General features: G+C 28.4%; 1 protein-coding gene across 2 annotated transcripts in view; it reads left to right on the plus strand.

Moving 5' to 3' along the window:
* Positions 1-26,805, plus strand: part of Nup50 (nuclear pore complex protein Nup50) — a 54,942-nt gene extending 28,137 nt beyond the window's left edge. For both annotated transcript variants that reach the window (XM_075358168.1, XM_075358167.1), the window contains 3 exons: positions 187-633; positions 6,384-6,557; positions 11,227-26,805. In XM_075358168.1, coding sequence (XP_075214283.1) covers positions 187-633; positions 6,384-6,557; positions 11,227-11,551 — 946 coding nt within the window. In that variant the 3' untranslated portion in view covers positions 11,552-26,805. The remainder of the gene's footprint in view (positions 1-186; positions 634-6,383; positions 6,558-11,226) is intronic.
* Positions 26,806-27,562: the final 757 nt, after the last annotated feature.

Raw genomic sequence — 27,562 nt, forward strand, 5'->3', positions numbered from 1 at the left:
TTACATACTTACTGGGGAAAAAAGTTCAGTTAACTTTCTCTAACCAGACTAAATTTTAAATAAATTTTTTTTTTGTACACTATTGGTGTACAGCTTAGTTTTATTGAGAATTTATTACTTAGTAAACTTAGGTATTGTTAAAATGTATTTTTTTGTGCGTTTTAATGTAATGTTTTATATTATTAGGTATTTAATGGAGATAGAAGAAGAAAGGAAAAACAGTACGACTAAAGACGAGAATTTAAAAGACAGTAATATTAATAGTGGTAGTAGTACAAAAAATAATCTAGTGTCAGCAATTAATGTAGCTGCTAGTAATTTTAAATTTAAAAGACCTAGTGGTAATAATTCTGGTAGTACCAGTAATTTGGATAACATCATTAAATCATCAGAATCAGGGTCAAATAATTCTTCTGCACATTCCTTGTTTAGTTCATTTAAAAATGATGCTGTTAATAAAGCAGGTGGAATATCATCATTGTTAGCCAAACCTGATCCGGCTTCTTTAATGATTAATCCGTTTGTTACAAAATTGAATCAAGATTCTACAGCAAAAAGTGAATCGGATAATACTGCAGGATCAGATAAATCACAGCAAGCAGTGCCTACCACTTCTGGATTTTCACTTGGAAGGTAATGCTATTTTTTGTGGTTAGTAATTTTATAAATTTGTTGGTTTGATAATCAAACTTTATAGTTTTATCAATAATTATAAATATAATCCCAATCTAATCCTATTTTATTCTGTTTTTTGACTAGTGTGAATGAAACATATGTTTCTCATTCTGTTTATATAATGGAATTCTAAACAAATTGTTGGGGATGTAGGATGTAGAGGGTATACTGAAATGAAACGACTAGCACTAGATAGGGAATCTTGGAGAGCTGCATCAAACCAGTCAAATGACTGAAGACAAAAAAAAAAAAATGGAATTCTACTATTACATAATTTCTTTTAATTAGATATACAGAAGCAGTAGGGGGCTGAGTTTTACCTGTTATCTTCACCCACTAGCTGAGCCAGTTTGGTAGCTGTTTCAGTTCACCCATGAGGTTTACCCACTGAAAAGTAATGTGGAATGAGTAGGTGAAGGGAGATGTGCAGAGGGATTATGCATTTCTTGGAATATTGGGATAGTTTACCCATTTTAAGTCATTGATTGATTGTCAATTAATTTATATATATATATATAAACTTAATTTATTATTTCTGAAATTTCTATATTTTTCAAGAAATCTAGTTTTAAAGGATCTACTTGTTTTTCTTATATATATACCACCACAATTATATATTTATTTTTATAAATTCCACACAAATTATTTTATTATTTAGTTCTGTATTTTTAAAAATATTATGTGGTTATTAGGTTTGTATATTTAAGTATTTCTTTATTGTAAATTTTAGTAATGTTTTCAATGATATATATATATATATATATATATAAAAATGAATGTTTGTTTGTCCTGTATGCATTCCTATACCAATTCATCTGATATATATATATATATAAACTTAATTTATTATTTCTGAAATTTCTATATTTTTCAAGAAATCTAGTTTTAAAGGATCTACTTGTTTTTCTTATATATATACCACCACAATTATATATTTATTTTTATAAATTCCACACAAATTATTTTATTATTTAGTTCTGTATTTTTAAAAATATTATGTGGTTATTAGGTTTGTATATTTAAGTATTTCTTTATTGTAAATTTTAGTAATGTTTTCAATGATATATATATATATATATATAAAAATGAATGTTTGTTTGTCCTGTATGCATTCCTATACCAATTCATCTGATTGCGATGAAACTTTTTTGAGTTGTGTGCATGCCTGTGAAGGTTTCTGAATTAGTTTGGACCCGCTAGGTGGCGTTGGGGTCAAGATAGTTTGGAAAATTGTGTTTATGATTTGATTTGGCTCATATGCTGTGTGTATGTGCATGTGTGTGTGTGTGTGTGTGTGTGCGTGCACGCATGTGTAATTATATGAAAATAAATATTTTTGAAAAATATGAACCCGGTATGAACCCCGGTGCTGGGGTCAAGATATTTTGAAAAATTTATTTATGGTCCGATGTGGCTCATATTCAGGATATATATTATGTGAAAAGTAATATTTTTTGAAAAATGGATATGGGGAAATAGGGAGAAAGGAAAAAAGAGAAGATGGGAAAAAGGGGAAGGTTGAATTTTTTGAAGTTCTGTAATGTTCAGTTTTTTAATGTTTATCCAACTTTTATTTGTATTCATTTAATCTATATGCATATATACTCAAATCTAGCAATGGCGAAGCATTGCTGGGTCAGCTAGTTATTATATATATATATATAGAGTGGATTTTTCCACTCTTGTGTTTTATTATGTATTGGCTGTGAGATAATTATTTTGTGTTATTATGTTTTGATAGTTGTTTTTTTATAAATATTATTAATTAGTAGTATCATAATATCCATTTTCAATGATGTTTATTTCATTATTTAACTTTTTTAATTTTGTATGGATTGTTATATTATTGATGTAGCTTTTCTATATACTGATGTATCAATTTGGTGGTTGTCCTTGTTTATTTTGGTATTGGCATCTAAATAATTTAACTTTATATATTATCTATTTCAAATGTGAATTTTTAATTTTCTTTTAAGAATTTAATTTGTTTAATATTATTAGATGTTCATTGTTTATTATGGGGTTATATATAATGAGAATATCATGACCATATTAAAACTTTATATATGAGTAATGGCACATAGTAATTTAATCTAAAAATCTTGTAAAATATTTCTGATATAATGCTGATAGTGGAAATCCCATAGGTAACATATTTTTTTATGTATAATATTTGTTATTAAATTCAAAGTAGTTTTGTTGACATTTATTTCTTATAATAGTGATGATACTTTTAATAAATTTTGTATCTTTTTGGTTATTTTTTAATTCATTTTTTATTATATTTATGGTATGGTCTATAGGTATGCTAGGAAACATATTAGTTATGTCATTCTAGTGTCTTTATTTACATTTTAATTATTTAATTTAATTACTAATTCATAACCATTTTTTATATTCAATATATTAGGTAAACTCATTTTATTCCTGAGAATTTTATCTATTATTTTGGAAATGATATTACAGGGGGCAGATTTAAAATTGATTGAAGTTCTCATTGCGATATTTAATTTATGAATTTTTACTAGTCCAGTTAATTTAGGGTCAATCAGTTCAAAATATATAATCTAGAATGGTATTTTAAATTATTACTATAATAAAAATTTGATCTGAATTTTTTTTATTCAAATTTTTCTTACAAGGAATTCGTTTGTTGGGTCATTAAGTTCCTCAAATTTATTATCAACAATGTATTAAGTTATATTTTTTAACTGTCATGATAACCAGCAAATTTGTTTTATCTAATTTTACTATTAAGAGATTGTTAATATTTAATTCTTTTCATAATTTGTAAATAATTTGTAAATAATTTGTTTACTGATAGATTGATGGTTTATTATTAAATTTTGTATTTTTAATTTTTTGAATATTGTAGCTGATAATATGCAATTTTTCCTTATATGTAGAATTCTTTCTGTTTGAATTTATTTCAGAATCTACAATCATGTTCTTAATGTTAATATTATTATCAATTAGTACGTAAATGCATTAGTGATGATTAATTTTTCATTATCGTTAAAATATTATTATTAAGTTTAAAAATTTATTACTTATGTTATCTGAATTTTCTGAGAATGTATAAAATTGTTTAAATTTATTTGAATTATTAACCTACTGTTTCTGATTAAATAATTCTACTTTTATTTTCATAAGTAATTCATAACTACATATATATATATTTTTTTGATTATTTTTGGTTATATTTATGTCTTTCTATATTAATTTCAATTAAATTTATTATACAGTGCGTGTGGAAAGTTTCTATATGCTAGAATTATGGAAGTGTAATGATGAAACTTTAATTATTACTTGGTATTTTTATTTCCTTATTTTATAGAAACAGATATTACAATAACTGGAACGGTTAAAAGGTGTTGCAAATGACCTCAAACATCAATACAAAAACGTTTCATACATATGCCATTATTACGGTGTGCGGTCTGTTGCAATATATTGTTTTGGTGTTCTTCATAGAAAGTAATCTGGTGGAGTCTGATGACTGTATAATCAAACAGTCATCAGATCATGAGAGAATATTCGAAATTGCAGAGTAGGTCGGAATAAGTTATGCGAGCTGTCAAGCGATCATCACAAACTGTGCTTACAGTTGGGTGTGTGCCAGATGGGTCCCTCACCTTTTGACCTCGGATCAGAAGTTGAGACGTTTGGAGGTCTGTCAGAGGCTTACAGCAAGGTTTACAAAAGAAGGTGTTGCATTTTTGAGTTGGATTGTCACCTACGACGAAACATGGGTCCGCCAATACACTCCCCACTTGGAACAAGCTAATATGGAGTGGCGGCGGGGAGGGGAGGCAACCCCAGTGAAAACCAAGACTCGACTGTCAGCTGGCAAGGTTCTTTTAACTGTTTTTTTTTTTTTACCAGTGAGGCATTTTGCTTATAGATTTTTTGACGCAAAGTCAGTGCTGTTTACTGTTGTGTTTTGTTGAATGAGGTGAGGGCTGCATATTGCCGCAAAAGACGAGACCAACTGATTTGAGAGGACATTCCAATGCTCTTAAGTCATGCTTGATAAGAATTACTTAGGATCATTACTATTTATTATTCCTTTATCTTCTTTCGTTAAGACTCAGTATACTCACCTTTGCATTTCTCATGAACAGCATTTTTTTATGTCCATATTTTAAGTAAAAATAAAATAATATTCTTTCATGATTTGAAGTTTTTGTCAAATAAGGAATAGTAAGTTGTTTGTTTTTAATTTAGGTTGTGATTTCACAACATCAAAATTACATTTTAGTTTTATTTCTTTTGGTATCTGCACCAGGTATGTCATTAATTGGAATTATATATTAATCCTTTCACTGGTTTATTTGACTCTTTCAAGTTGGTGATTTTAGTCCATGATCATTTGCTTCTTAGGTGCTTTATTTTACTATGGTTTTTAATTAATAAAATTAATACCATTCTTGGCACATGCTATAAATCTCTTGACATGTAGCTGCCATCTTTTGGCATTCAAGGTTTTCATTCAAATGAATTTGAATATAAAATTTAAATTGTAAAGTATTTTCTCATTCTAAAGAGAAACAGTGATTCTTGTAGAGGAAAAAACATAAATAATGGATTTTCTTTTGTCATGGATAAGATGATAAATGAAATTCCTTGCAGTCCGATCTGCTGGAATATCGTTAAGAATACAATTATAAAGTTGAAAGACATAAAGTAGGATATAATGCCAAAATACCAGTGGCTTAAGCTATGTTTTTAATAAATTGGTCCCTGTAGATCACAAAAGTTTAACTTTTGTTAATCTACTAACTTTTTGGTGGCAGTTTTACTACATTTTGTTGACATTTATTTGTAGCTAATTATCTTAGGTTGCTTATTTTCACTAAAGAAAAAAGTAAGAGCTAAATAGTTCATGCAGCAGATAATTAAAAACTCTTGAGATTGCTAATTTGGCATAATAATTTTCAAGATTTGTCCACTATTTACAAAAAGAGGTTAAGTTAGATATTAACTTTCGATTCTTACTTCATTTATCTATACTATCATATTCCTCTCAAGGTAATTTTCTCAGGAAGAATAGTTTGAAAAACTTTTTGATCCTTAATCTCAGACAGTGATAACAAAAGAAGTGAGAGAGAATGAGAAGGGTGGGGGGGGGGTCAGAAATTCTATGTGCAATTTGTGTTTAATGATACATTTCTTTTAAATTGGTTATAACATTGTGATAGTAAACAGGAGTTTTAAAATTATTTCAAGATATAATGCTAAGTGATACAGTATTTTTTCTTTATTTGTGACTGATGTTTCTGCGGGTTTTTTCTTTAATATAATATGTGTTTACTGATCTTTACTAGTATAAGAAGGTGCATATATTTTAGAGTAGTTATTCATATGTAACTTTCATTTAGCCGGTGTTGTTATAAAATATACTATATATTTATGTAGAGACAAAAAAAATATTTAGTTGATATACGATTGATGTAATTGAATTTTGATTGATAGTGTACTGCCTACAGCTGTGAATTTATATGTGGCAAAAGTATTATCTAGTTTATGCATTCATTTATTGTTAAATTTTACCCCCTCTTTTATTTCTCAGTGATCCTTATTTAAGGTTCTTTTTTATAGAACAGTAATTTTCCCTTATAACAATTATAATTAATTATTTATTAATTGGTTATGTTAGAATATGATTAAATTCTTTTTAACCTCTTTATTTTCTCTATTATTTATAGCGGCAGTGTAGTACCATTTAATAAAACTGATTCTCCTGGATCCTCAATGAATGATAAAAGTAAAGAAGGGGCAAATAATAATAATACTACTGATGGAGAGCCTAATGACTATGAAGAACCACCAAAAGCAGATTTTACACCTATTCAAGAAAAAGATTCTGTCTATAACAAAAGGTATAGTTTCTTTTTTTATTTATTAGTAATTTTTTGAAAACCTTTTTAATAAATGAAAGAGGGGGAGATGTTTATTTTGATAAAATTATACATATTTCTGATAAATTATACATTTATAATCAATTTTTTATACTTTTTCTTTAAATTTTTGTACTAATGAACATTTTTGAATGGTGTGTAGTGATTGTAGATTTATCAAATAAATGATTTTATGCCAGTCAAAAAATAATTATTTTGCGTTATAACTAATTAATATAATATAATTAATTGCGTTATAATTGGTTTTTAATTGATTTCTAAAAATACAATTCATATTTCTATTTCTTTTTCTTTTTTTAATTTTCATGGCTGAATTTTGGTAAATAACTTAAAAAAATAATTCATAAAAAATGTATTAAGCAGCAACATTTGCTACTAAGATATACATATATTTTCATTATTTCATTATTCATTAATTATATTCAGAATTAGTTTTAAATTTCTAACTGTAATATTTTTGTCCTAACTTTTCCCTTTTAAGTTTTATGTAATAGTTTTAATTTTTCATCTTGCTAAACGTACAATAATATTCCTTACCCTATGTTCTTGATACTGTGTTACTTCTCAGAATGTGGCATACCAATCACTACTTTCTCTCTATTGTTTGTAAGTTTTATCTTATCTAAGCTTGCATATAAAGTTTTGAGTTATCCTGATAATAATTAGTAGCTATTTGACAGAACTTGAAAGTTGATATGTCAAGACATGGAAAAACAAATTCAGCTTACTCACAAAACACTACTATTTTTTGTTCTGTTTCTGGAAAGAGAACAAAAGCTTCAAAAGTATTATGGAGATTGTGCTCTTTTGCATGGAATGGTTCAAAAGTGATTTAATGAATTTTTCTGTGGTCATGCAAGTGATTGTGAGTGTTCAGAATGTCCAAAAGAGGTGACTTACTTGAGAAATGATCAATAAAATCCATGACATTGTACAGTAAGATAGCCAAATGAAGGTACTACTTGAGATTATTGAGATCATAAACATTTCAATTGAATGTGTAAGGTGAATTTTACATAAGTAGATGGGTATGTGGAAGCTATCGGCAGGATGGGTACCATGATTGCTGACACCTTGCAATTGCTGATTAAAAGTGATGCCATGTGATGACTTCAAAGCTATATTTGACCATTTACCAGCACAATCCAAATGAATTTTACGGGGTTATATTACTGTCAATGAAATGTGGATTTATTATTATATGTTTGAAACAAAACTGCAGTAAAAAATGTGGATTGGCTGAAATGAACCTCTGAAAAAGGCAAAGATCCATCAGCTTTTAAGGTCATGGTGGTGATTTTCTGGGACACACATGTGTAATATTGATCGATTACCTCAGGAAAAACGATCATGGCAGAGTATTATGCCTCAATATTTGATGTGGTATTGAAGAAAAAGTGACCTCATTTAACAAGAAAAAAAAATTCCGCTTGTTACATTAGTCAAATTGCATTAAGAATTACTTCCTCATTCATCCTATTCTCCAGATTTAGCACCTTCTGACTTCTTTTTGTTTGCAAACCTAAAGAAGTGACGTGGTGGAAAGAAATTTTCATCAAATGAGCAAGTTATTACAGAAACTAATGAGTATTTTGGAGAGTTCTACAAATCATTCTTAATAGAAGGCATAAAAACTGTAGGAAATTGCTGTAATAAGTGTACCAAACTAAAAGGGCATTATGTTGAAAATAAATTGAATTTTTGTAAAAAAAAAAAAAAAGTTGATTTCACAAAAAGTTACATTTTAATACCAAATGAGAAAAAAATAATGAATGCATAACGCTTGACGAATTAAAATCTAGCAAAATAGAATGATGCAAATTCAGTAATCAATAACATCTTTTGAAGCCAACTTATTAATAACAAGAAGAAATGTTGGTACTCATGATGTATAAAAGAAATCATCTAGTTACAGCCATGCTGGCAGCTATATTGCAGTAGTGTTCTCATTATCTGGTCATATGAAATAGTACTCAGGTTTTGTATATTTAAATAATTATAAATTATTTTCAGAAAACCACTGTTGAAATCAGCCAATTTTGAATTTATTTGTTTAATGAAATTAATATTACTATTCCAAAAGTAATCTGGTAACAAAGAATGTAGTTTCAGGTCAATAAAATTAAACCTTTGATAGTGATAGTGATGTGAAAGGGGTCATTGAAATTAGCCTACAACTTTACATGTAAACTAGTAATGAAATCATTTCATGAGAAAAAAAAATTTATTATAAACATCTTACATTTATAAGTACATATGTAAAGAAAATAAATTAATGAGATGGTTGCATTTGTTTTTCATTTAAAAGTTTCTCCATATGTGGATCTATGTTAGAAACGCACAAAAGCAAATTGTTTTCAAGTAATAAGACGAAAATATTTTTTCACAAGGTAAGACATGACAAAAGGGGTTAATATTTTCAATGCTTCTGTGTCTAAATTTCCATATTCACTTCAACGAGCAAGCCAAAATGTACCTAAATCTTCAGATGTGAATTGTAGTCGTAATGTTTTATCAGCAGACATTTTGATGAGCTGGTTGTGAATCACAACTAGTAAATTAGCGCCTCAAACAAAGTTTTCACTAAATGGAATCGGTTCCAATCTCTTTAAGAAAATATTTTTATCTTCCAGAAAATACTCCACCCGCTGAATTTTTAGTTCACGCAAGTGCATCTTCACGCTATCCAACTTGTGGTGAATAATGTAGTGTCTTCATCCAGATTTTCCTCAATATAATTGGGAGGGAATGGAAACATATCAGAATTTTTGCTTTGAAGGGAATAGTTCAGATAACAAGTATTTTAATGAAAGCGTGAACTTTATCTGTCATTAATAAATTGTTTATCGTATCCTTGTAAATTCACATTGAAGTCGTGAAAATACATCAGCTAAGTAAGCAAACAGCAAAATATTTTCATTATACTATAAAAAGATTGAGATGTTGTTTGCTTATCACGGAAAAATATTAATTTATCTCATAATTCCAGTAACTGGTTGATGGATAACCATCTGACTTCTGTATGGAAAAGAAGAAACTTTTTCCTTTTTGCCTATTTCATCATGTAGTTTAACAAACAGCCTATTCTGTAATGGTTAACTTTTACAAAGTTAACCAGTTTTACACAGAATTTTAGTCTTTTCGGCATATTTTTTGTGGCAAGAGCATGTTTGTGAATGAAGCAGTTCATCCATTCCACCCTTAATATAAGACAATCTTAAAATTTTTTCAGCAATTCACTGTTTTATCACAGTTATCACTGTTGCATACTGAAATTTATTTTGTCCAGTCTATGACATAGTTTTAAGTAGCTTCATAAAAAACATCAAAAAGACATTGTCCTATTTGACCAAGGATTGATTTGCAAAATAACATTCATATCTCACAAAACAAAAACTGAGAAATGTTTGTCACATCTGTTGATTCATCTTATTGAATACTAAAAAATTCACTTGAACTCACTTGCTGAATTATCTGATCATGAATATCAATAGCCATGCTTTGATACTGTGTCGTTAAAACGGGGAATCTTTTTCATTTTTTTTGCTTCTTCCTCGCCTATTAAAACATTGACCATATCAGTTGCAGCAAGCAATGTGAGTTTGTTTGCAATTGTATGGCATTAGGCAAATTAGCTACATCTTAATGAGATAAGGTGCTTCAAGTGTACTTTTATCAGTATGGCTTTATTTACAAATAGAAGCTTGTTGATTTTTCAAATTATGCGATTTTCTTTTGAAAAGTTCCAAGGGTTTGCTTTTATAATGTAGTAGATGTTTAGTCCAAATATCATGCTTTCACCAGAGAGCACTTGAAAGCAAGCGATGCACTGTGGCTTTTCATCCAGTGAGCTAAAACTGTAATTTCAGTAACTGTCATTGTATACAATCTTCTTTTTACCGATCAACTCACTGGATGTTAGATTGTTCACATAATTTTTTCAAAAAAAATTTGTATTTTGCATAAGAATATAATTGAAAAAAAGAACTGTTTGACCATACACTAAAAAACCGAAACGTCAATTATTATTATTTTCAATGAAATTATGCTTTTACAAACTTAAATAAAGGCACTAGATGCACACTTCGCATTTGAAACTAAACTGATGTTCTGGAATTCCTTACATCTCTCTTATACAGGTGCATGCATGTGCACGTGCGTGCACAGATGCATACTAAACACCAACACATTTGCTCCTAGACTGAATTTATTTTGTTCTGCTATATAACAAAACCAGTAACAACCGATAATAACAAAAATGTCAATTTTTAAATTATTCTATTCAGTATATTTAGTATACATTTTATTTAAAAAAGTTATGCTGTAACTGTAATTAACCTAAAAAACCTTATCAAAACTATGATGTCTATTTTCTTCTTGTTAAAGCAAATACACCACTACAGTAATTTTGAGTACATAATAATGTTCATGAATTTTGAATTATTTTATAGCTCATGCATAAATTTCATCTAAAAAGAACTGTATGAAGAATTTCATGTAATTTTAAAGTGTGTTTTTATAATATTTAAACAAATTTTTTAGTTACTTTTTGACATATAAATATTTTTTTCTTAATTCAGCTTTATCAACTGTACAATATGTCATGTAATATTTTGATTTATTTTTACAGATGTAAAGTTTTCATAAAAAAGGAAGCAAATTATGCTGATTTAGGAGTTGGTACTTTATTTATAAAACCAGTAACAGGTGAAAGGCATCAATTAATCGTCAGAGCAGATACATCACTAGGTAATATTTTGGTAAATGTTATATTAAATAAAGCCATTCCGATGCAGAGGATGGGCAAAAATAATGTTATGGTGATTTGTGTCCCGACTCCACCTGCTGCTGGTTCAAAGTCACCTCAGACTCCATCTACTGTTCTTCTGAGAGTTAAAACGTCTGAAGAAGCAGATGAACTGCTGAAAATTCTTAAAAAATATAAGAAACTTTAAGTTAAATTCTTATATATAAGTAATTTCTGAATAACACAGACATTTGTTGGTTGGTTTATGTATGACACTTATTAAAATAGTTTGTTAATTTTAAATTCAACTGAATGAAACTATGAGTGAGTGTATGTATTAAACTGTATGAGTGTATGTATTGTGAACCGATTCTACTAGTAAATATTTTGTATGGTGGAATACAAAAAATATCATTAAACTGGAAAATAAAAATAATATAGTAACCTCATCTGTAAGGTCATCTTAATGAACCCATTTTGTCATACATGCTTAGAGCTTTTTTAAACATGTATTTTCTGTTGGGATATCTGTAAATTATCAATTAAAATCTGCAAATTTAGGTGGAGTTGAAACAATGTTAATGGCCGGTCCTCAGGGCACTATTCGGTCTGGTAGCACAGTGTTCCATGATATCGCAGAAATGTATAAGTAAACATTTAATCTAATAAACATATTAGTTAATAAACAATAAATAAATATTAGCTAATAAACAATTAATAAAAATATTCCTGATTGGTTTAATTTAATGCCTGAAGGGGTTTTCAAACTATGAATGTATTGATTGGATTGCAAGTTGTAATGTGTTTTTTACAGGAAATATTCTATTAGCAGGAGTGAAAAGGTCGGGTTTATTATATTGTTTTGTATTTGTATTGCTTATGAAAGCATTATTTCCATCAGCAGTTAATAAATTGTAACCTGTAAAAAAAATTCTGTCTTAAGACTGAAATCAAACCCAGAACCTTCAGTGTATGTCAGATGGGTTACTGAATTATAATATAAAAAGATGATGTAAAAATTGAAATAAAGAAGTGTTATACATAAAATAATTATATTTTCAATAGAAATGGAAATTCTTAGAAAAAAGTCAATTTAAACACAGTATGTACTTGTAATTTAAAACATTGATGTTTTTTGAGAGAATGCTTTGTAAACTTGAAATTTTAAGAAAGTGAGATTTTAATATGAGTGAATCCATTGTCACGGGTGTGACATTTTCACAAGGATCTGCTGCTCTCTTTAAAATTAAATAACACTACTTAACAATATTCATAGGATTGAAGAACATGAGATGTCAATAGTATAAATATATACTGCTATAAATTCATTTAATTTTTTTAAAGTTATTCCTTTTAAATTGTCCTACGTCCAAAATACAGTTTTGTCATCATGGGTGTGAAAAAATGGACAGCTCACTCAACTTGCATTCTTACTGTTGTAAAAATCTGTGAATTTAGTGGACTTTAATCTGTTAACTGGTAATAATGTGAAAAATCATTCTACAGTGATCATGTTCCACGGCAAGAATACTAACTGTCCCTTTTTGTAAATAAGAGACGTTCTTTTATGTTACGGATGTGACATTTTCTGATTTTTAACAACAGTGTGTGTTATTTTTGCTGAGAGTTAATTTATTATGTTTCATTAAATTAATAAAAACCACTAATTAGGTGTAATTATATTTATTTTTGTGAATTATAACATAGATCTAGTATAAACACTACAGAAACATCAATCTACATTATAATATGACAAATCCATACAGAATGTTACAGTGGAAGCAGCCATAATGTGCCACTTGCTAATGATGGCTCAGGTAGCTTTGACAATATCACTTGCAGACACAAGACTGCTGTCTTTCTGTTGTGGAAAGAAGAAAATCCAAGAATCTTTTTTCTTAAGTAAGAAATTTATTTAATAATCATCAGTTTCTTTTCCCTCAATACGGCCAACAAAGTATTTCTTTGACCTCTTACCTCGTAATTCAACCAGAACAAAGTCACTGAGTTCTAATTTGCATGTGTCAAATAGATTAGGCTCTCCATGATCTGAGCTTTCATTACAATTCAGTTCTGTTCCAGATTCAATATCTGAATCTTCAGGTCTAGTAACTGAATCTGTGTAGATGTCCACTTTGCTTTTGAAAACTTGGCATCTCTCAGGTTTTGAGCTACCAGTTCGCCCAGCAAGTAAATTGCCAGCATGCATTTTTCATTCAAATATCACAACACACAGCTCTTATTAATTCTCCACTGTTTGGAGGAAAGGTTGCAACAACTTTGTTTAGGGCTTCAATATGAAACTGAAATTAGAATGATGCTTACAAATGCATATATTGTGAGGCATCTGTGAACACAAAAGAATATATTTTGGATGAAGTTCATGAAACTTTGATAGTTTTATTTTGATTCCTGGAAACTCCATTTGAAACAAGCCGAATTCTTCTTTGGCTGTCATTATCATATGTCTCTTCTGGAAGGAAGAACATTCGCCTGGGTTAGGATCCTTTATTGATATGACACCTTTCATGCCAGGAGTCTGGTGGCTCAAATCATCATGACAATAAAACTATTACTGTTTGTTAAGTGGTTTCATTCAGGGAAATCCAGCTTTGTTGAGCACTTTTCTCCTCAAAGTTCTTTTTTCACCTCAGGTGTAACACATACCAGCTTTATTATTACTGTTAATGTTTTCCCAGGGCTGTGTGGTAATGATTGTATCACCTTTTTTTTACAGCCCTGCCTAGTGACTATGGACATCAATATAAACCTAATTTTGGTGCTTCATTTCTAGCCTTTTCATTTTTTCTTCTTCTTGCATACATCTTTGTCTTTCTGCATCCTTTAAACACTTTAGTTTTAACTTCATGGTACTACTAGAATTAATTTCCTTTATCTTCTCTCTTCTTTTCTTGTCCCTTTTCTAAATGCACATTTCTTCTTCTTCTTCCTTAAGCTTTTGCCTTAACTTCTTCATTCGAACTGCAGAACTCATTTTTCTTAAAAGTACATAAAAAGTTAATAACCTTTCAGAAGAGGCTGAAATGATTTACTTTGATATAAATCTTATATGGTAAGGTATATTGTGTCACCAAAAATTATGTACCTGGATTCAGATTTTTTTTCTATTAAAAGTCCTTATTAAATAAAGAAAAATCTTTAGTAAAATCAGGTTTAGGCTAGTGTAAAAATATTCTGTAAATGTATCAAATTGCTGGTATTAATTATTTTATTTTAATTGGGGTGATAAGAAATTTTTATGCAATGATAACATAGAAGCGTCATAGGTGTGACATAAACAATTTTCTTGTAAATATTGATTTTGTAACAATTAACTGATATTTGATATAATGCCCATTCGCATAACCTCATTTTCATAAAGGCATTTTTAACATTTATCCTACTTAAAGGATATATAATTTACTTATTGCCTTTTGCTGTCATAGGTGTGACACTGATACCTGCAATTCTATACATTATTTATTTTATTAAATACATACTCCAACTAGATGTTACTTCCAAATATCCAATATTACTAAAATATTAACTATATATTATTACTATAATATTTATATCCGATATAAGTTTCCAATATTATTAAACTTTCTGTTTCAACTAAGTAAAAAATCAGCTGTCTGAATTAAGCTGATAAAAAATGAAAAGTTGTTGCCAACTTAAAGTATCTGATACTACTCCTAAAATGATTCATACATTTGAACACCACAAAATAATATTTAAATTTAAAAAATATTACTTGTCATGACAATTAAATATAGCTCATAACAAGAATAAGGAGTGAGTACTCTTTTATCTTAGAACATTTTTATTTTTTGGTGGTCAAGCTCTCATTTACATGGATTCACCCATACATTTTAAAGTCGAATAAGCAGCATTTGGTTAGTAGCAACAGTTAATAATGGAAACTTCGGTTTTAGTAAAATCAACTTTGTACAATAAAAATGTGAAATTTACATTTACATAGACTAAAAACATTTCATTTTTCAGAATTGTTTCTTAGAATATTCAAAACTCTCAACATAATCTATTTGAATAAAAATATTAATGAAAATAATAAAGCGTTACATTACATAGTTTCTAAATTACAAAGATACTGTATTTCAGTTGCCTTTTTTTGAATTGTTTTGCATTAAACTACTCTATGCTTAAAAATGGTTCTTAAATAAAATATAAACTACATTCTATACTTAATAGATAGAATATTTAATAATAGAATATACTTAATGCCAACAGCATGTTTGCTTATATAAGCTCTGAGGAAAGAAAAATTAATGTAATGTGTACAGTTAATTTATATACAAAGTAGGGTTGGACATTTCATGTTAATATTATCAGAATATATTATAGATGTATTTTGGACATCTTGATTGAACAAAGATGATTGCATTATTTTTTCCTGTTAATATAGTGGTTTTACTACTATATTTTTTAAATATTTTACTTAACATGTGATACATGGAAAGTTGCTGAAATTTTGTTTTTTATGTCTTATATTAAATATGTTTATATTTTGGAAGGCGAGGTTAGGATATTTCTTAGAAATTAAGTAATCAACTTCCTGTAATTGTTAATCATTGTGCAATATGTGATCAAATTATCTAATTTGTAAGCTTATACTTCTTTTTGTGGGAAGTTTTTTTTACACTTTCATTTTCTGAACATGGTTTTATGTTTTACAACTATGTTATTACAGTAATCCCTCATATTCATAAAGGGGATTACATTTCACTAATTAGCCATGAGTAGTTACACAAAGAACAACAAGGCCTAAATATGTGATGGAAGGAAAGGATATTGCATTTTTGATAGTTGTAAGATAAAAATTGTTTATATTTGATCTAAGTATAATTGCTCGATTGATTTTGTGATTATGATGTAAATTAAGTGAATGAGATGTTTATTTCTTGCAAGAAGTATTGGATACTGCCTGATTTCTGGAACACTTTTATTCTCATTTGCACTAAATAATTCAATATATTTTAAAACAACCTGTGATATTTAAGAATGTATTGTGTGTACTTTTACAATAAATCAAATCTGTTTGTTCCTTTATTAGCAGATGTATGTACAATAGAGTAGAAGCGGAGCTACTAATAGCAGTCTTCTATACTCACAGTGTATATCTAAAATTTTACTGATTTTTTTTTTTCAGTAGACCATCTAAAGTTTTTGTCTTTATATTGAGCCACATGTTACCTCATTATTTGTTATCCTGTTGAATTTTTAGATTATTATAAAATACTGGTTGAAGTTTTATCTACAGTACTTTAAAACTAGAAAACCCTCAATTATTCATGACCGACATCCCTCAATCCTGGTGGCTGTAATTGTAAACAAATCCATATTCGTAGCTGCCATTGTTTTTATCTTATAAATTAATTCTAGTTATGCCTAAATAAAATACCAGTTTACTATTAATAAACATTTTGTTTTTTTCACTATAATTTTGAGCCGATAGAAAACATATAACTGTACTCAAAAGAAGAGCTAATGATAATAAAAGTTTTATTACTGAGACAAAAAAGGAGACCTTAAATGAAAAGAAATCCAAATATGAAGTTCACGTTAACATAAATAAAAAAATGTGTATATTACATAAAAAAAGATAAATATATAAAATATTTATAAATTATTTCACAAACATTTTCATCGGTATAATTAAAAAAAAAAATTAATACGTAGCCTCAAGATAAAAGTCTGCTGATAATAACTAATATTAAATGAAAAAAATTACTAGTATTAAATCGATAGTAACTTTATTTTAATTTTATTAGTCAAAGAAAATCATAATAAAAAAACATTTGATAAAAAAATATTAAATTATAACAAAAAGTAAAAAAAAAGACAAACTTTCAGAAAAAACTAAACAGAAAAAATCTAAACTTAGTTCATTTTATAATGATGTAATGGAAAAACTCTCATTAAGACTACCTAATCCCCCCCCCCCAAAAAAAAAATATTGTATATCATGAATGAAACAGAAATTAAATTAATAAAAATAGCCCTGACATAATATTGAAACATTTTGAGGTAAAATTTTGATAAAAAGCACCATCAGAATTTTATATTTTTTAATAGTAATCTGGTATTTTGGCCATTTAATTGCTGTATGTGATTTTATTGGAAGTGTTGTATTGCTTTTCTGTAGTTTAATAAGATGGCTTATATAATAAATATATATTTATTATATACTAATTTAAAAAAATGTTTACAATTAAGTGAATAAACAATGTACAGATTTTTTCCTCAAATAACTTCGACTAAAGCGATGCCAATTGTTGAGTGGGCTGAATAACCTTCATGTTGTTGTTGATGTCGTGGTTAAAAAATCTAATGTGATTACTCTTGAGTCTAATGTATTTAAAATTTATTAGACTGTACAAACAAAAGTATGGCAGCAACAATTGAATTTTTTTGATCAGAACACCTATCGGAAAAGAAATGTACTTGTTTGTCCAACTACTCTAACATATAATTTAAATAAACAAGTTACATTTTTTCATGACCTCTTTTACTAAGAATCTTCTTTTACTAATGACCTCTTTTTCTTAGACCCTCAAGCTATGTATAACAGTGACATTCTTTTGTTCATATGATATAAAGTGTAAAATTATATATTGACAGCCTTGACTTAGAAATTATTGCTGACATTGCTTTTCAGCAATATGTATTTGCCGCAGCTGTTTTACAATCATCATCAGGCATGTTCTTAATTTACTCTAAACTTTAAAAGCATGGATGGCTTTTTTTCATCCACATGTTTTTTTTTGTCTCGTGAAGTTCTGTTTTCTTATTCTCATTACTGTTGTAATAAAGTAAAGAACACAACACAAATTTTTTATTGGTCGATGAAAAGATAGAATCATATCATTAAATATTCTTATGTATGTCATAAGTTGGTTTAAGAAATGGATATATTTTTATTTTCATTCACAAATATCTGATATATTTTTTGTGTTGTCGGTTGTGAATGACATTTATGAGATGAATATTATCAATAGTACTGTGCAAGATCTATAATGCAAGTGATGACTTTTCAATTAATTTATCCCTTTAAGTTTGTTTTTTCTTTTACCTCATCTTTCTGTTTAAATGACACCAGTTGGTTGTCTTATTTGATGCTGTTCTTATCAAGTTTTCAGATAAGGATAATGTGTTCAAAAACATTTCCTTACAATTAATAAAAAGTAAGAAAAGGCCTTTGATAGTCTTGCGTTTTTCAGAGTTATTGCTTTTACATTACTTATTGTAAAAAACCTATTAATAAAACTAATAAAAAACGTATAAAACTAAAACCTGTAAAAAACTAATACCAATAGTTGACTTTTGCAGGATCCTGCAGCATCAGTTGGTGGTACATAATTCTACAATTATATCAGTAAAAACAAAAAGAAATAAAAACTTAAAAATTTAGAAAAGAAAGGTTTTTTAGGGTTTCCTCATACTGTGTTTGGTGGTTAAGTTGTTTTTTGAGTTTAATTGGTACAGTGGTAGGTTTGTTGATGAATTCTTTGAATTTTCTGAAATTTAAACGTGTTAATATATTGTCATTGTAATTGTAAGTTACCAATTGCATAAGGGTGTGTCAAAATTTGTTGCTGCTGCTCATATATAATTTCAGAACAGTGCCTATTCATTTATAGCTATCTTAATTGCAGTGAGGTTTTAGAAATGTTGAACAGTTTTCTTAGCATTCAAAAAACATATGAAAACCAAAATTTTGTTTCTTTAATGCTTAATGCTTAATTTTGCTTAATTTTCTTGCCTCTCCTGTACATCTCTTGGGATGATATTCCTCTTTTGTTTTACTACCTCAAAATTTTCCATTTGGAAAGTTACTTTTGTATTTCTTTAGGTCTTTGTTGTTTTCCTTCAGTCGGTCATTCTCGACAATGTTCTACGATTTGGTGTCTTGAAGTGGGACTAGTATGCCATTATTATTGTTATTAGTGTTTTCTAATCTTGAAACAGTTTTAATTTGAACAATGTTTTGCTCAGCCTCTATTTTGGTGTTAATATACCATTATCAATTATTTAGACACATCTTTTTGTTCTTTGATTAACTCTGCTGTTCTGTAAACCTTAACCTAGTGTTTGCTTTCTGCTTCGGGACTTTTAGTATCATAATCAGTCAATCAATTATTGATCATTTGATTGTAAAAATGGAGCAGTACTGCAATCTGAAAAACAGTTTCATTAAATTTGGATCATTATTTTTACAGTGAAAAATAATTTGTACATCATGAAAAACAATTATCTTTAATTTCTTTATATTATCAAGAGTATAAAGAAAAGAAAATGAATTTGTCTAAACAAACTTTTACTGTATCAGATGCTGTCAACTTTCACCATTACTTGTTCATAATCACAAAAGAAAAGTGTTGTAAGGAATTTTGGTTCAAAACTCAATTTAAGCTAGATTTTTGGAATACAAATGGGCTATGCAGTGTTATAATATAGAAAAATAATGGGGAATTAAACGGCAAGACCTAAAGGATATCAACCCGATCTGTAATCACGAAGATAGTGCCAGCATAGCTAAAAATTGGCAACCGCATAACGATTTTCTTTATGAAGCTGGCATTATGACCATATAAGTTACCTTTGGCAGAGAGATTTCAGAACTGGTTCAAAGATACGTTGTTCCAGATATTGAAACAAGATGCCCAAAGCAATCAATGATGAATTACATTTATTTTGTTGGCTGTCAGAGAACAACAATTAGAACAGAAAGATGAACTGATCAACAAAAAAATTGAAATGAATATATCTAAAGACTGTATAATTACAGAAGGCTAATGTGAAAGTCACATTTTAAGACTGTTGTAAAGAAAATCTCAGTGAATACAAAATATGTGTTGAATGAAATTTAGAACTAGCTATAAAAAGAATTAAAAGGAAATATTACATTACGACAAGATATAATATGTCAAATGCAATAATATATTAACCAAAGTTAAAGAGGAGCTGAAAAAATGAAATTCCATTTCAAAGTAGATACAATAAACTTTCATATTTAAAAAAATAAAAATTGATTTACATGAGAAATGGTATATAATAAAATGTATTGTACTGTGGTGCAGGTAAACACAAAACTTGTAATTTAATAATTTTTTTACTAACCAAAATACTTTTTTACTAATTTGTAGTTACACCCATTGCAATATTTATTATTAACTACGCATGTTGTGTACTGCTAGAGCAGCTACAATTATCGCCATAAAATGATTTAAAGAAATTTACGAATGTGATAAGATCACTGACAAGAAGTGACTAAAATAATCATCACTACTTATTTAGCATTTAAAAATACATGTGCTTTGTAATCATAATCTCAATTCCATTTTACTTGGTTTACAAGATGTATGGGGGTGGGCTAAGTTTCCAGTCGTGATGAAGAAAACATTTTTTTTGCTTTATTTTTCAATGACTTCCCATTTACATTATCAATGACTTCCTTGTTGCTCTTAAATCATTGTCCACCAAGCCATTTTTTTAAGATTAGGAAATAGGTGGTAGTTGCTGGGTGCTAAATCTGGCAAGTAATGCAGGTGGGTAAGCAATTTGAACTTTGAATGTTCATTGATTTTAGCCATTGTGATGAATGTCAAATATTATGGTGTAACAATTTTTTTTTTTGCTAGATGTGGTTTTTTTAAACTACACGTACTTTTGATATTTTTAGAGTCTGGACTATCTCACACACTTTCAATCTACAGTCTTCCAGCACAATTTTATGGATCTTTTCTATCGTTTTGGGAGTTGTCACCTCATTGAATATGGTGGAGAAGAGTCTTATAGTGTTGTCTGTTTCTTGTTTGATTTGAAACTGTGTTAAACCTTTCAAATGGAAGTATTTTATAATGCGCGTTTTTCCATTTTGTGAGAATAACAAAGGCAACTTGCTCCAAACGCTACCAAATGTATACTAACCAACCTATTGACCTGAAATTATATATAAGTTATTGGACGGTATTACAGACCTGCTGGTGCTGTCTTTGCCAGGCTGAAGACTTATCAGCCCACCCTCATGAACCCGTAAATGACATACAATGTTCACAAAAATAAAATTGAAACTGGCATACGTGAAAGTAAGCATTATAGTTTTTTTTTTTAACTTCAGCCTATTAAAAACACAAACTACTGTTCATACTGTTTCTGTATAATTCCTAATCACACTGATTTACTGTTTTAAAAATGTACGTAAATAAGATAGGCTAATGCAACAATACTTAGTGAATTAATTGTTTAGTAGTTGTGAAATTTATGAAAACAATTACTATTTTTGTTGAAGCACAATATTACTTTACACACAATATGTAGTAAAATCCTTTACAGTAAGGCATTTTACATTTACCTCGTTTTTCCATCCAACTGAGCCATTGTCCCAATTGAGCCACTTTTTCTACATAGGGGCAATCCACTTCTTGAGTATTTTCGAACATAAAGATTCACTTTATAAACTGGCAACATCCCCTGTTAATGTTGAATGAAAATGTATCAGTTTATTTATCATCTTTGGCTACATCAAATGTAGCACAATATTCATCCATAGTACTTCTTGATGTTTTCTTAAGTTCATTTTCTGAAAGCAGTTTTAATCCAGGAACTCTATTCCAACGTAAAGTTCCAAGAGCAATGATCCCACGTTCTTTCAAAGTTACAATTAAAGGAAGGCAGGGTTATATAGTAATTATCAAAATACAGTTTGAAATTACAATCATTTGATATAAAATGCAATAAATATGTGACCACATCAGCTGAAGCACCAAGATTTACTTAATTTAAAATGTCATTGTTTACTTACCCTGAATATATTTTGAAGTCGCAAGCAAATCCTGCTGTGCCACAAAGAAAAAATAGCTTGCAGCTCTATTTATAAGGTTTAATGGCACGTATTGCTTCATGTAGTGGCATAATTTGTTCATCTGCGGAATGCTTCCTCAAGAGGAATAATTTTAAACCTGGCTCTCAAAGAATCAATTACAGGGTGTAAACGGAATAATCTATCATGTCGGACTTGCCCATTTGGTACAAACATGTTTAGATCATTAAAATGGAGAAATTGTCTAATTTTTTCCAAAATATTCACTGGCATTGCTTCTTTAATGACTTGCTTAAAATACTTCAAGTATTTTTTTAATTTTATTCCTAGAAATCCTAAACGGCTTACTTGCATCTTTGCTGATACTGTTTCAGTATTTCCTCACAAATACAATCTGCTAGTTTGGTAAAAAAATAAGAAAAAATTATACTGGAGTCTCGCTCGAGCTCCATGTTATCCTCTGGTAGGGAAGTATTTATTACCAGTGAACATTTTTTCATCTGGGTTATGTTTAGGTGTTTCTTTCTCCAGATAATATTATATTTTAATGGTATTTTATGTTTGTTACTATTAGCCTTAGACGTAGAAAAGGCCATCTGTTTATGGTAACTGACATGTAGGTAGAGGATTACAAACCTCTGGACTAATTTCAACTTATCCAGGCTCCTCGGAGTTACTAACGGTCATTGTACAATCTATACTCTCAATTTCCTGTTCATCCACCAATTGAGGAGTAAAATTCATCTCTCATATCAGTAAGTATCAGATACTAACTCGTCTTCAATATATGAATAAATGGTTAAGTAGAAAAAATATCATTTTTAAGTGACTGCTGAGCTTCATATACTCTTCTGTTTACTTTTTCTTGAAGTCTACCTTTTTCCATTTTTAAAAATATAATTTACATTCAAATCAGAAGAAAAATAATTCTAACCCCAATTCAACACAACATAGTGTTACTGCATACTATAGCAGATATGCAACATGGTGAAATTTACAAATTATTTTAGCAAAATAATATAAAATCAGGAATTGCACAACTGTTAAAAAAATACAGCCACTTAGAAATCACTAACTTCAAACCATGAGACAATCTCATGTAAAATGAGTGAACAATAATGCTGGAGTTTAATGTACTAAAACAACAAAAATTATGTACATATGTGCTACACTGTGCAGTTAAGGGTATATTATAATCGCATAATATACCCAAAAGGAATGGAATAGTATATCAAATCGCTCAAGTGATTGAAGTAATTAAATTCAAAATGATTCTCAAATTCAGTTTGAACATTCTGAAATGAGAAATTGTTAGTTTTTCCTTTCATTAGGGAGTATAGGTTATTTGAAGGTGTTTGAGAACTTTAGATTTCAACATGTTAGAAGGTAGGAGGCATGTACCTTGGAGGGCTTCAGGTACAATTTTTATTTTGATGGGTTTTTTGTGGAGCCTTGGGTTAGGAATAATGAATCACATGAAAGGATTTGGCATACCATTAAGCCTCAATATTGAAAGCTGGGGGATGTGAAACATGAAGATATTTTGAAATTTTCTGGAAGTTGAATCATGGTACCTGTTACAATAGGTAGCTGTTTTATGAAATCTACCCAATATGTAAATGTAAAAATATATCGGGTTAAGGAATTTCAAAATTAACATTTCCCAACCTTTCAAGTTGGGAAATAAATAAATTTATTGTTCAGTTAAGAGTCATTGTATAAATTCTATTAGCCACTGCTTAAAGTGATTTATGTATTGATAAGTAAATTAACTGGTTCACAATTTACTGCAAAGTATAAAACTGTTATTACTTAGAAAGTTTAACATTGTACTTATAAAACAATTCTGATAAATAAAAGTTGCATAACAAACAAATATATATGTTAAGAATCAGTAACAGACTGTAAATAAAATTGAAAAAGAAAAATTAGTCATGAAAAAATACACATGATTTTTTTCTGTATTAAACATTTAGTAGTTAATAAATTTCAGAAAAATATAATGTACTTAACTTTTTACAGGTAAAAATCAAAATTTAAAATTACTACTCTGATATTAATTCCTAATTAATTAGTTCTGTTTTCATAGTGTAAAAATTGGTATACCTTTTTTCATTTGTTTTATGATTGACGAAACTTTATATAGTAGAAAGAAAAAAAAATCATGTTTTGAACTAGTGTTATAGTTTATCTGCCACACCCAAATTAGGTAATGGAATTTGGTATGGTGTAGAGTAGCATTTAAAAAATACTTTGATTTGAATCTAGAACTTTTTAAATACATGCAAATATTCCACTTCACACTGGAAGTCAGCAAAATTAGTCACTGTAAAAAATAAAACACATTTAGAATTATTTTTTTAATTATGCTAATTTAAGGTTAAATGTAATTATTGATTGATAAACTGTGTGTGTTTTTAACCTACATTGTTTTCAAGTGTTGGGAAAATGGAAAAAACATTTTAGCTAAAATGTTATTCAAAGTATTTAAGTTTAAAAATTATATAAAATGATTGAACGTAAGAAGTGATTTTCTTGAATTTATTCAGATTTTTACCATCTTTTCATATTGCCTTACATCTCAGTTGTGCAACTAATTCTTTTTATAAAATTTTGACCACCAAGATCAAAATTCTGTTATTTCATTTGTTTGTACCTTCCGAACAAGAATTTTCCAGGTTTCTTTGTAGATTGGGTAATCAATAAAGTCTATTTCATTCATGCCATAAAATCATTGTTTTATAAGGGCAAAATCCCGTATGCAAACAAGATAGGGGTAAGACTATATTCTGGAACCTTCCAGTGTCTGTAAGAGCTAATAAAAATTTGATCTTCTTATGGAACCTGAACAATTATTGCTAAAAAGGTATAGCTCTCTTAGCACCGTGTAATAATGTATCATTGATATATTACAGAAAAGAAGAAATCTCATCCCCTTTTTCTGCTGTTTCCTCATAGTACAAAAACAATCTGTTATTTTTTTAATTATGTACAGAAAAAAAATTGCAAAAAGTAGTAAATTTCCTGCACAGGAATAGTGGGCAAGGATATGTTTGCCATGTAATCAAAACTTAACATTGCAACATACTTGTATTCATTACCTTTGCAGTATTCCTTTTTTTATTTTTTATGCCGTATAAAACCGCTTGTTCAGTCTTTTATACACAGTCAATTTAGCAACAGCTACTCTTCTGGCAATAGGATTCAGTCATGGGTTTTATATTCATATGTTACAATGTTCGCAGGTGTATCCATTTGCGATCTCCAAAATCTGAAATTGAAATGTTGCTTAAAAACTTACTAATAGTATGGATAATTTATTTCAGTACCTAGATATTTAGCAACAAACAATTTATGCATTTGCTTTATGTTTAGAGTAGCACTCAAATATTGAACTTCTTTAGAAGAGTAATGACTTTTTATGAGGAAAAAGGATGTAATATGGTTCTTCACTTGTTTTACGGTTTTGTTGATGGCCTCTTAAATCTTTAGGCGACTTTCCCAACAATAAAAGATTTTATAACAGTCTTACCTGTTTTTCAAAAATTTACGAGAAGAAAGAAAAGCCTTTCTGCATACCTGCAATTTTCTGTCACGAATCTTAACAAAAAATTTGTGAAAGCTTGCATGACCTGCAGCTGGTTCATTAGTTTGAAATGCGTCATCAGCATCAATTTGTTTTCTTGATCTACACCGTTTTATTGGAAAGGCCTCAATTAAATTTTGAATAAAGATGTCTCTTGTATTATTATTATTAAAATCATTTTCGTAAGCAAGAATTTCACTAATTTCTTCTACAGATAAGTGAATTAAAAGACTTCATTGAGCAACTGAAACAAAGGAACAGGAACTGGTGGAAAAAGGGTAACAACAAAACCTTTGAACCTTTCCTTATTGAATGGAACATGTAGTCATGGAAGTTGCATGTTACTTTTAGGTTATCAATTATAGATTTAGAATTAGTTTTGTAATTATTGAATGGAACATTTTGTTTTAAATTATATATTCATTTATTAATGTAAATAGCTGTTCTAGTATATTTTTAAAATAAGATGATGGAAGAAAGTACTTGATTGTTTTACGTACAGTCTGCATGCACATGATTTTTTTAAAAAATACTGTCAGTGTGAATATATTGTTATTAGGATGTAATGTCAATACTTTAGAACTGTGAATAGATTAAGTGGTTGTATAAGAGGAAATTACATTTATGTGATATTTTAATCTGAAAATAATTTAGTTCAGTAGAATGTAAGTAAGTATCTAATCTACTTTGAAATATCCTAAATAAATGTTTTGTTTTTTATGTGATCATAGACATCAATGTGGTATTACATAAGTACACATGCATGCCAGTGTTACATCATTGAAAACAGATAATTGTAATCCTTTATCATCATTCTGTGTTAGTTGAAGTGTATTTAATACTTGCAGGAATATTTTTGACTTTTTATAAATTGATGTAATATAATTACATAATGTAGTTACATACGAGAAAAACAAATTAATAAAATTAAATGTGATGTTTTAGTTTTACATTATGAATACGTTCATTTGAAATATTTTCTTTATGTTTTAGTAATGTTTTTAATCTGTAATAAAATATGTTATTAAAAGTAGTCATTTTTTTTTATACTGGACCTATTATAAAATTAGCAATTGAGGGGCACATTTTATGCAGGTGCACCAAATGCATTTGCGAACTAAATTGTGAAGTTGCAAGTGACAAAATTGTGATACAATGTATCACCATATGCATCGATGCAAATGTACATCATTTTGCATGCACAAATGGATTTATGCATCAATGAGATTGAATGTGTATGTTAGGTGTTATAAGACTGTAGAGATGCAGATGAATTCTGAAAAACAGTTGTATTCTACAGATCAATAAACAGAATATTTTTGAAAGCATTATGTTAAGGTAAGTGTTCTTACTGTGTATGGTAGTTTATCAAGTGAATGAAAGTAGATTGTCTTAACATTAAAAAAAAAATAACCAATTAAACATTTTTTATATTCTTTTCTCAAGACATAGCATTGGCAAAAAAGTATTAGTGTATATAAATAAAAAAAACAGCAAGCAGTTAAAAATAAATATATAATATGCACAAATTTATTGCAACAGCATAACAATGGGAAAATTATTGAGATCTTGATATACATCAATTTAGATATAAGTAACAGACTCATTAAATGAAAATAATATTTTTAATAACTTTGAAAATTACTATTATAAAAGATCAATGAATAAAATGTTAAACTTTTTATTACAATCTATCACTACAGACTTATATTAAATAAAACTAATCAGAATATTAATAATAAAAAAAAAATTAAGGATACTTTTTTATTACAGTACAGTATCAGTAAGCT

This window comes from Lycorma delicatula, chromosome 2 (assembly GCF_047948215.1).
Source record: "Lycorma delicatula isolate Av1 chromosome 2, ASM4794821v1, whole genome shotgun sequence".
Taxonomy (NCBI): Eukaryota; Metazoa; Arthropoda; class Insecta; order Hemiptera; family Fulgoridae; genus Lycorma; species Lycorma delicatula.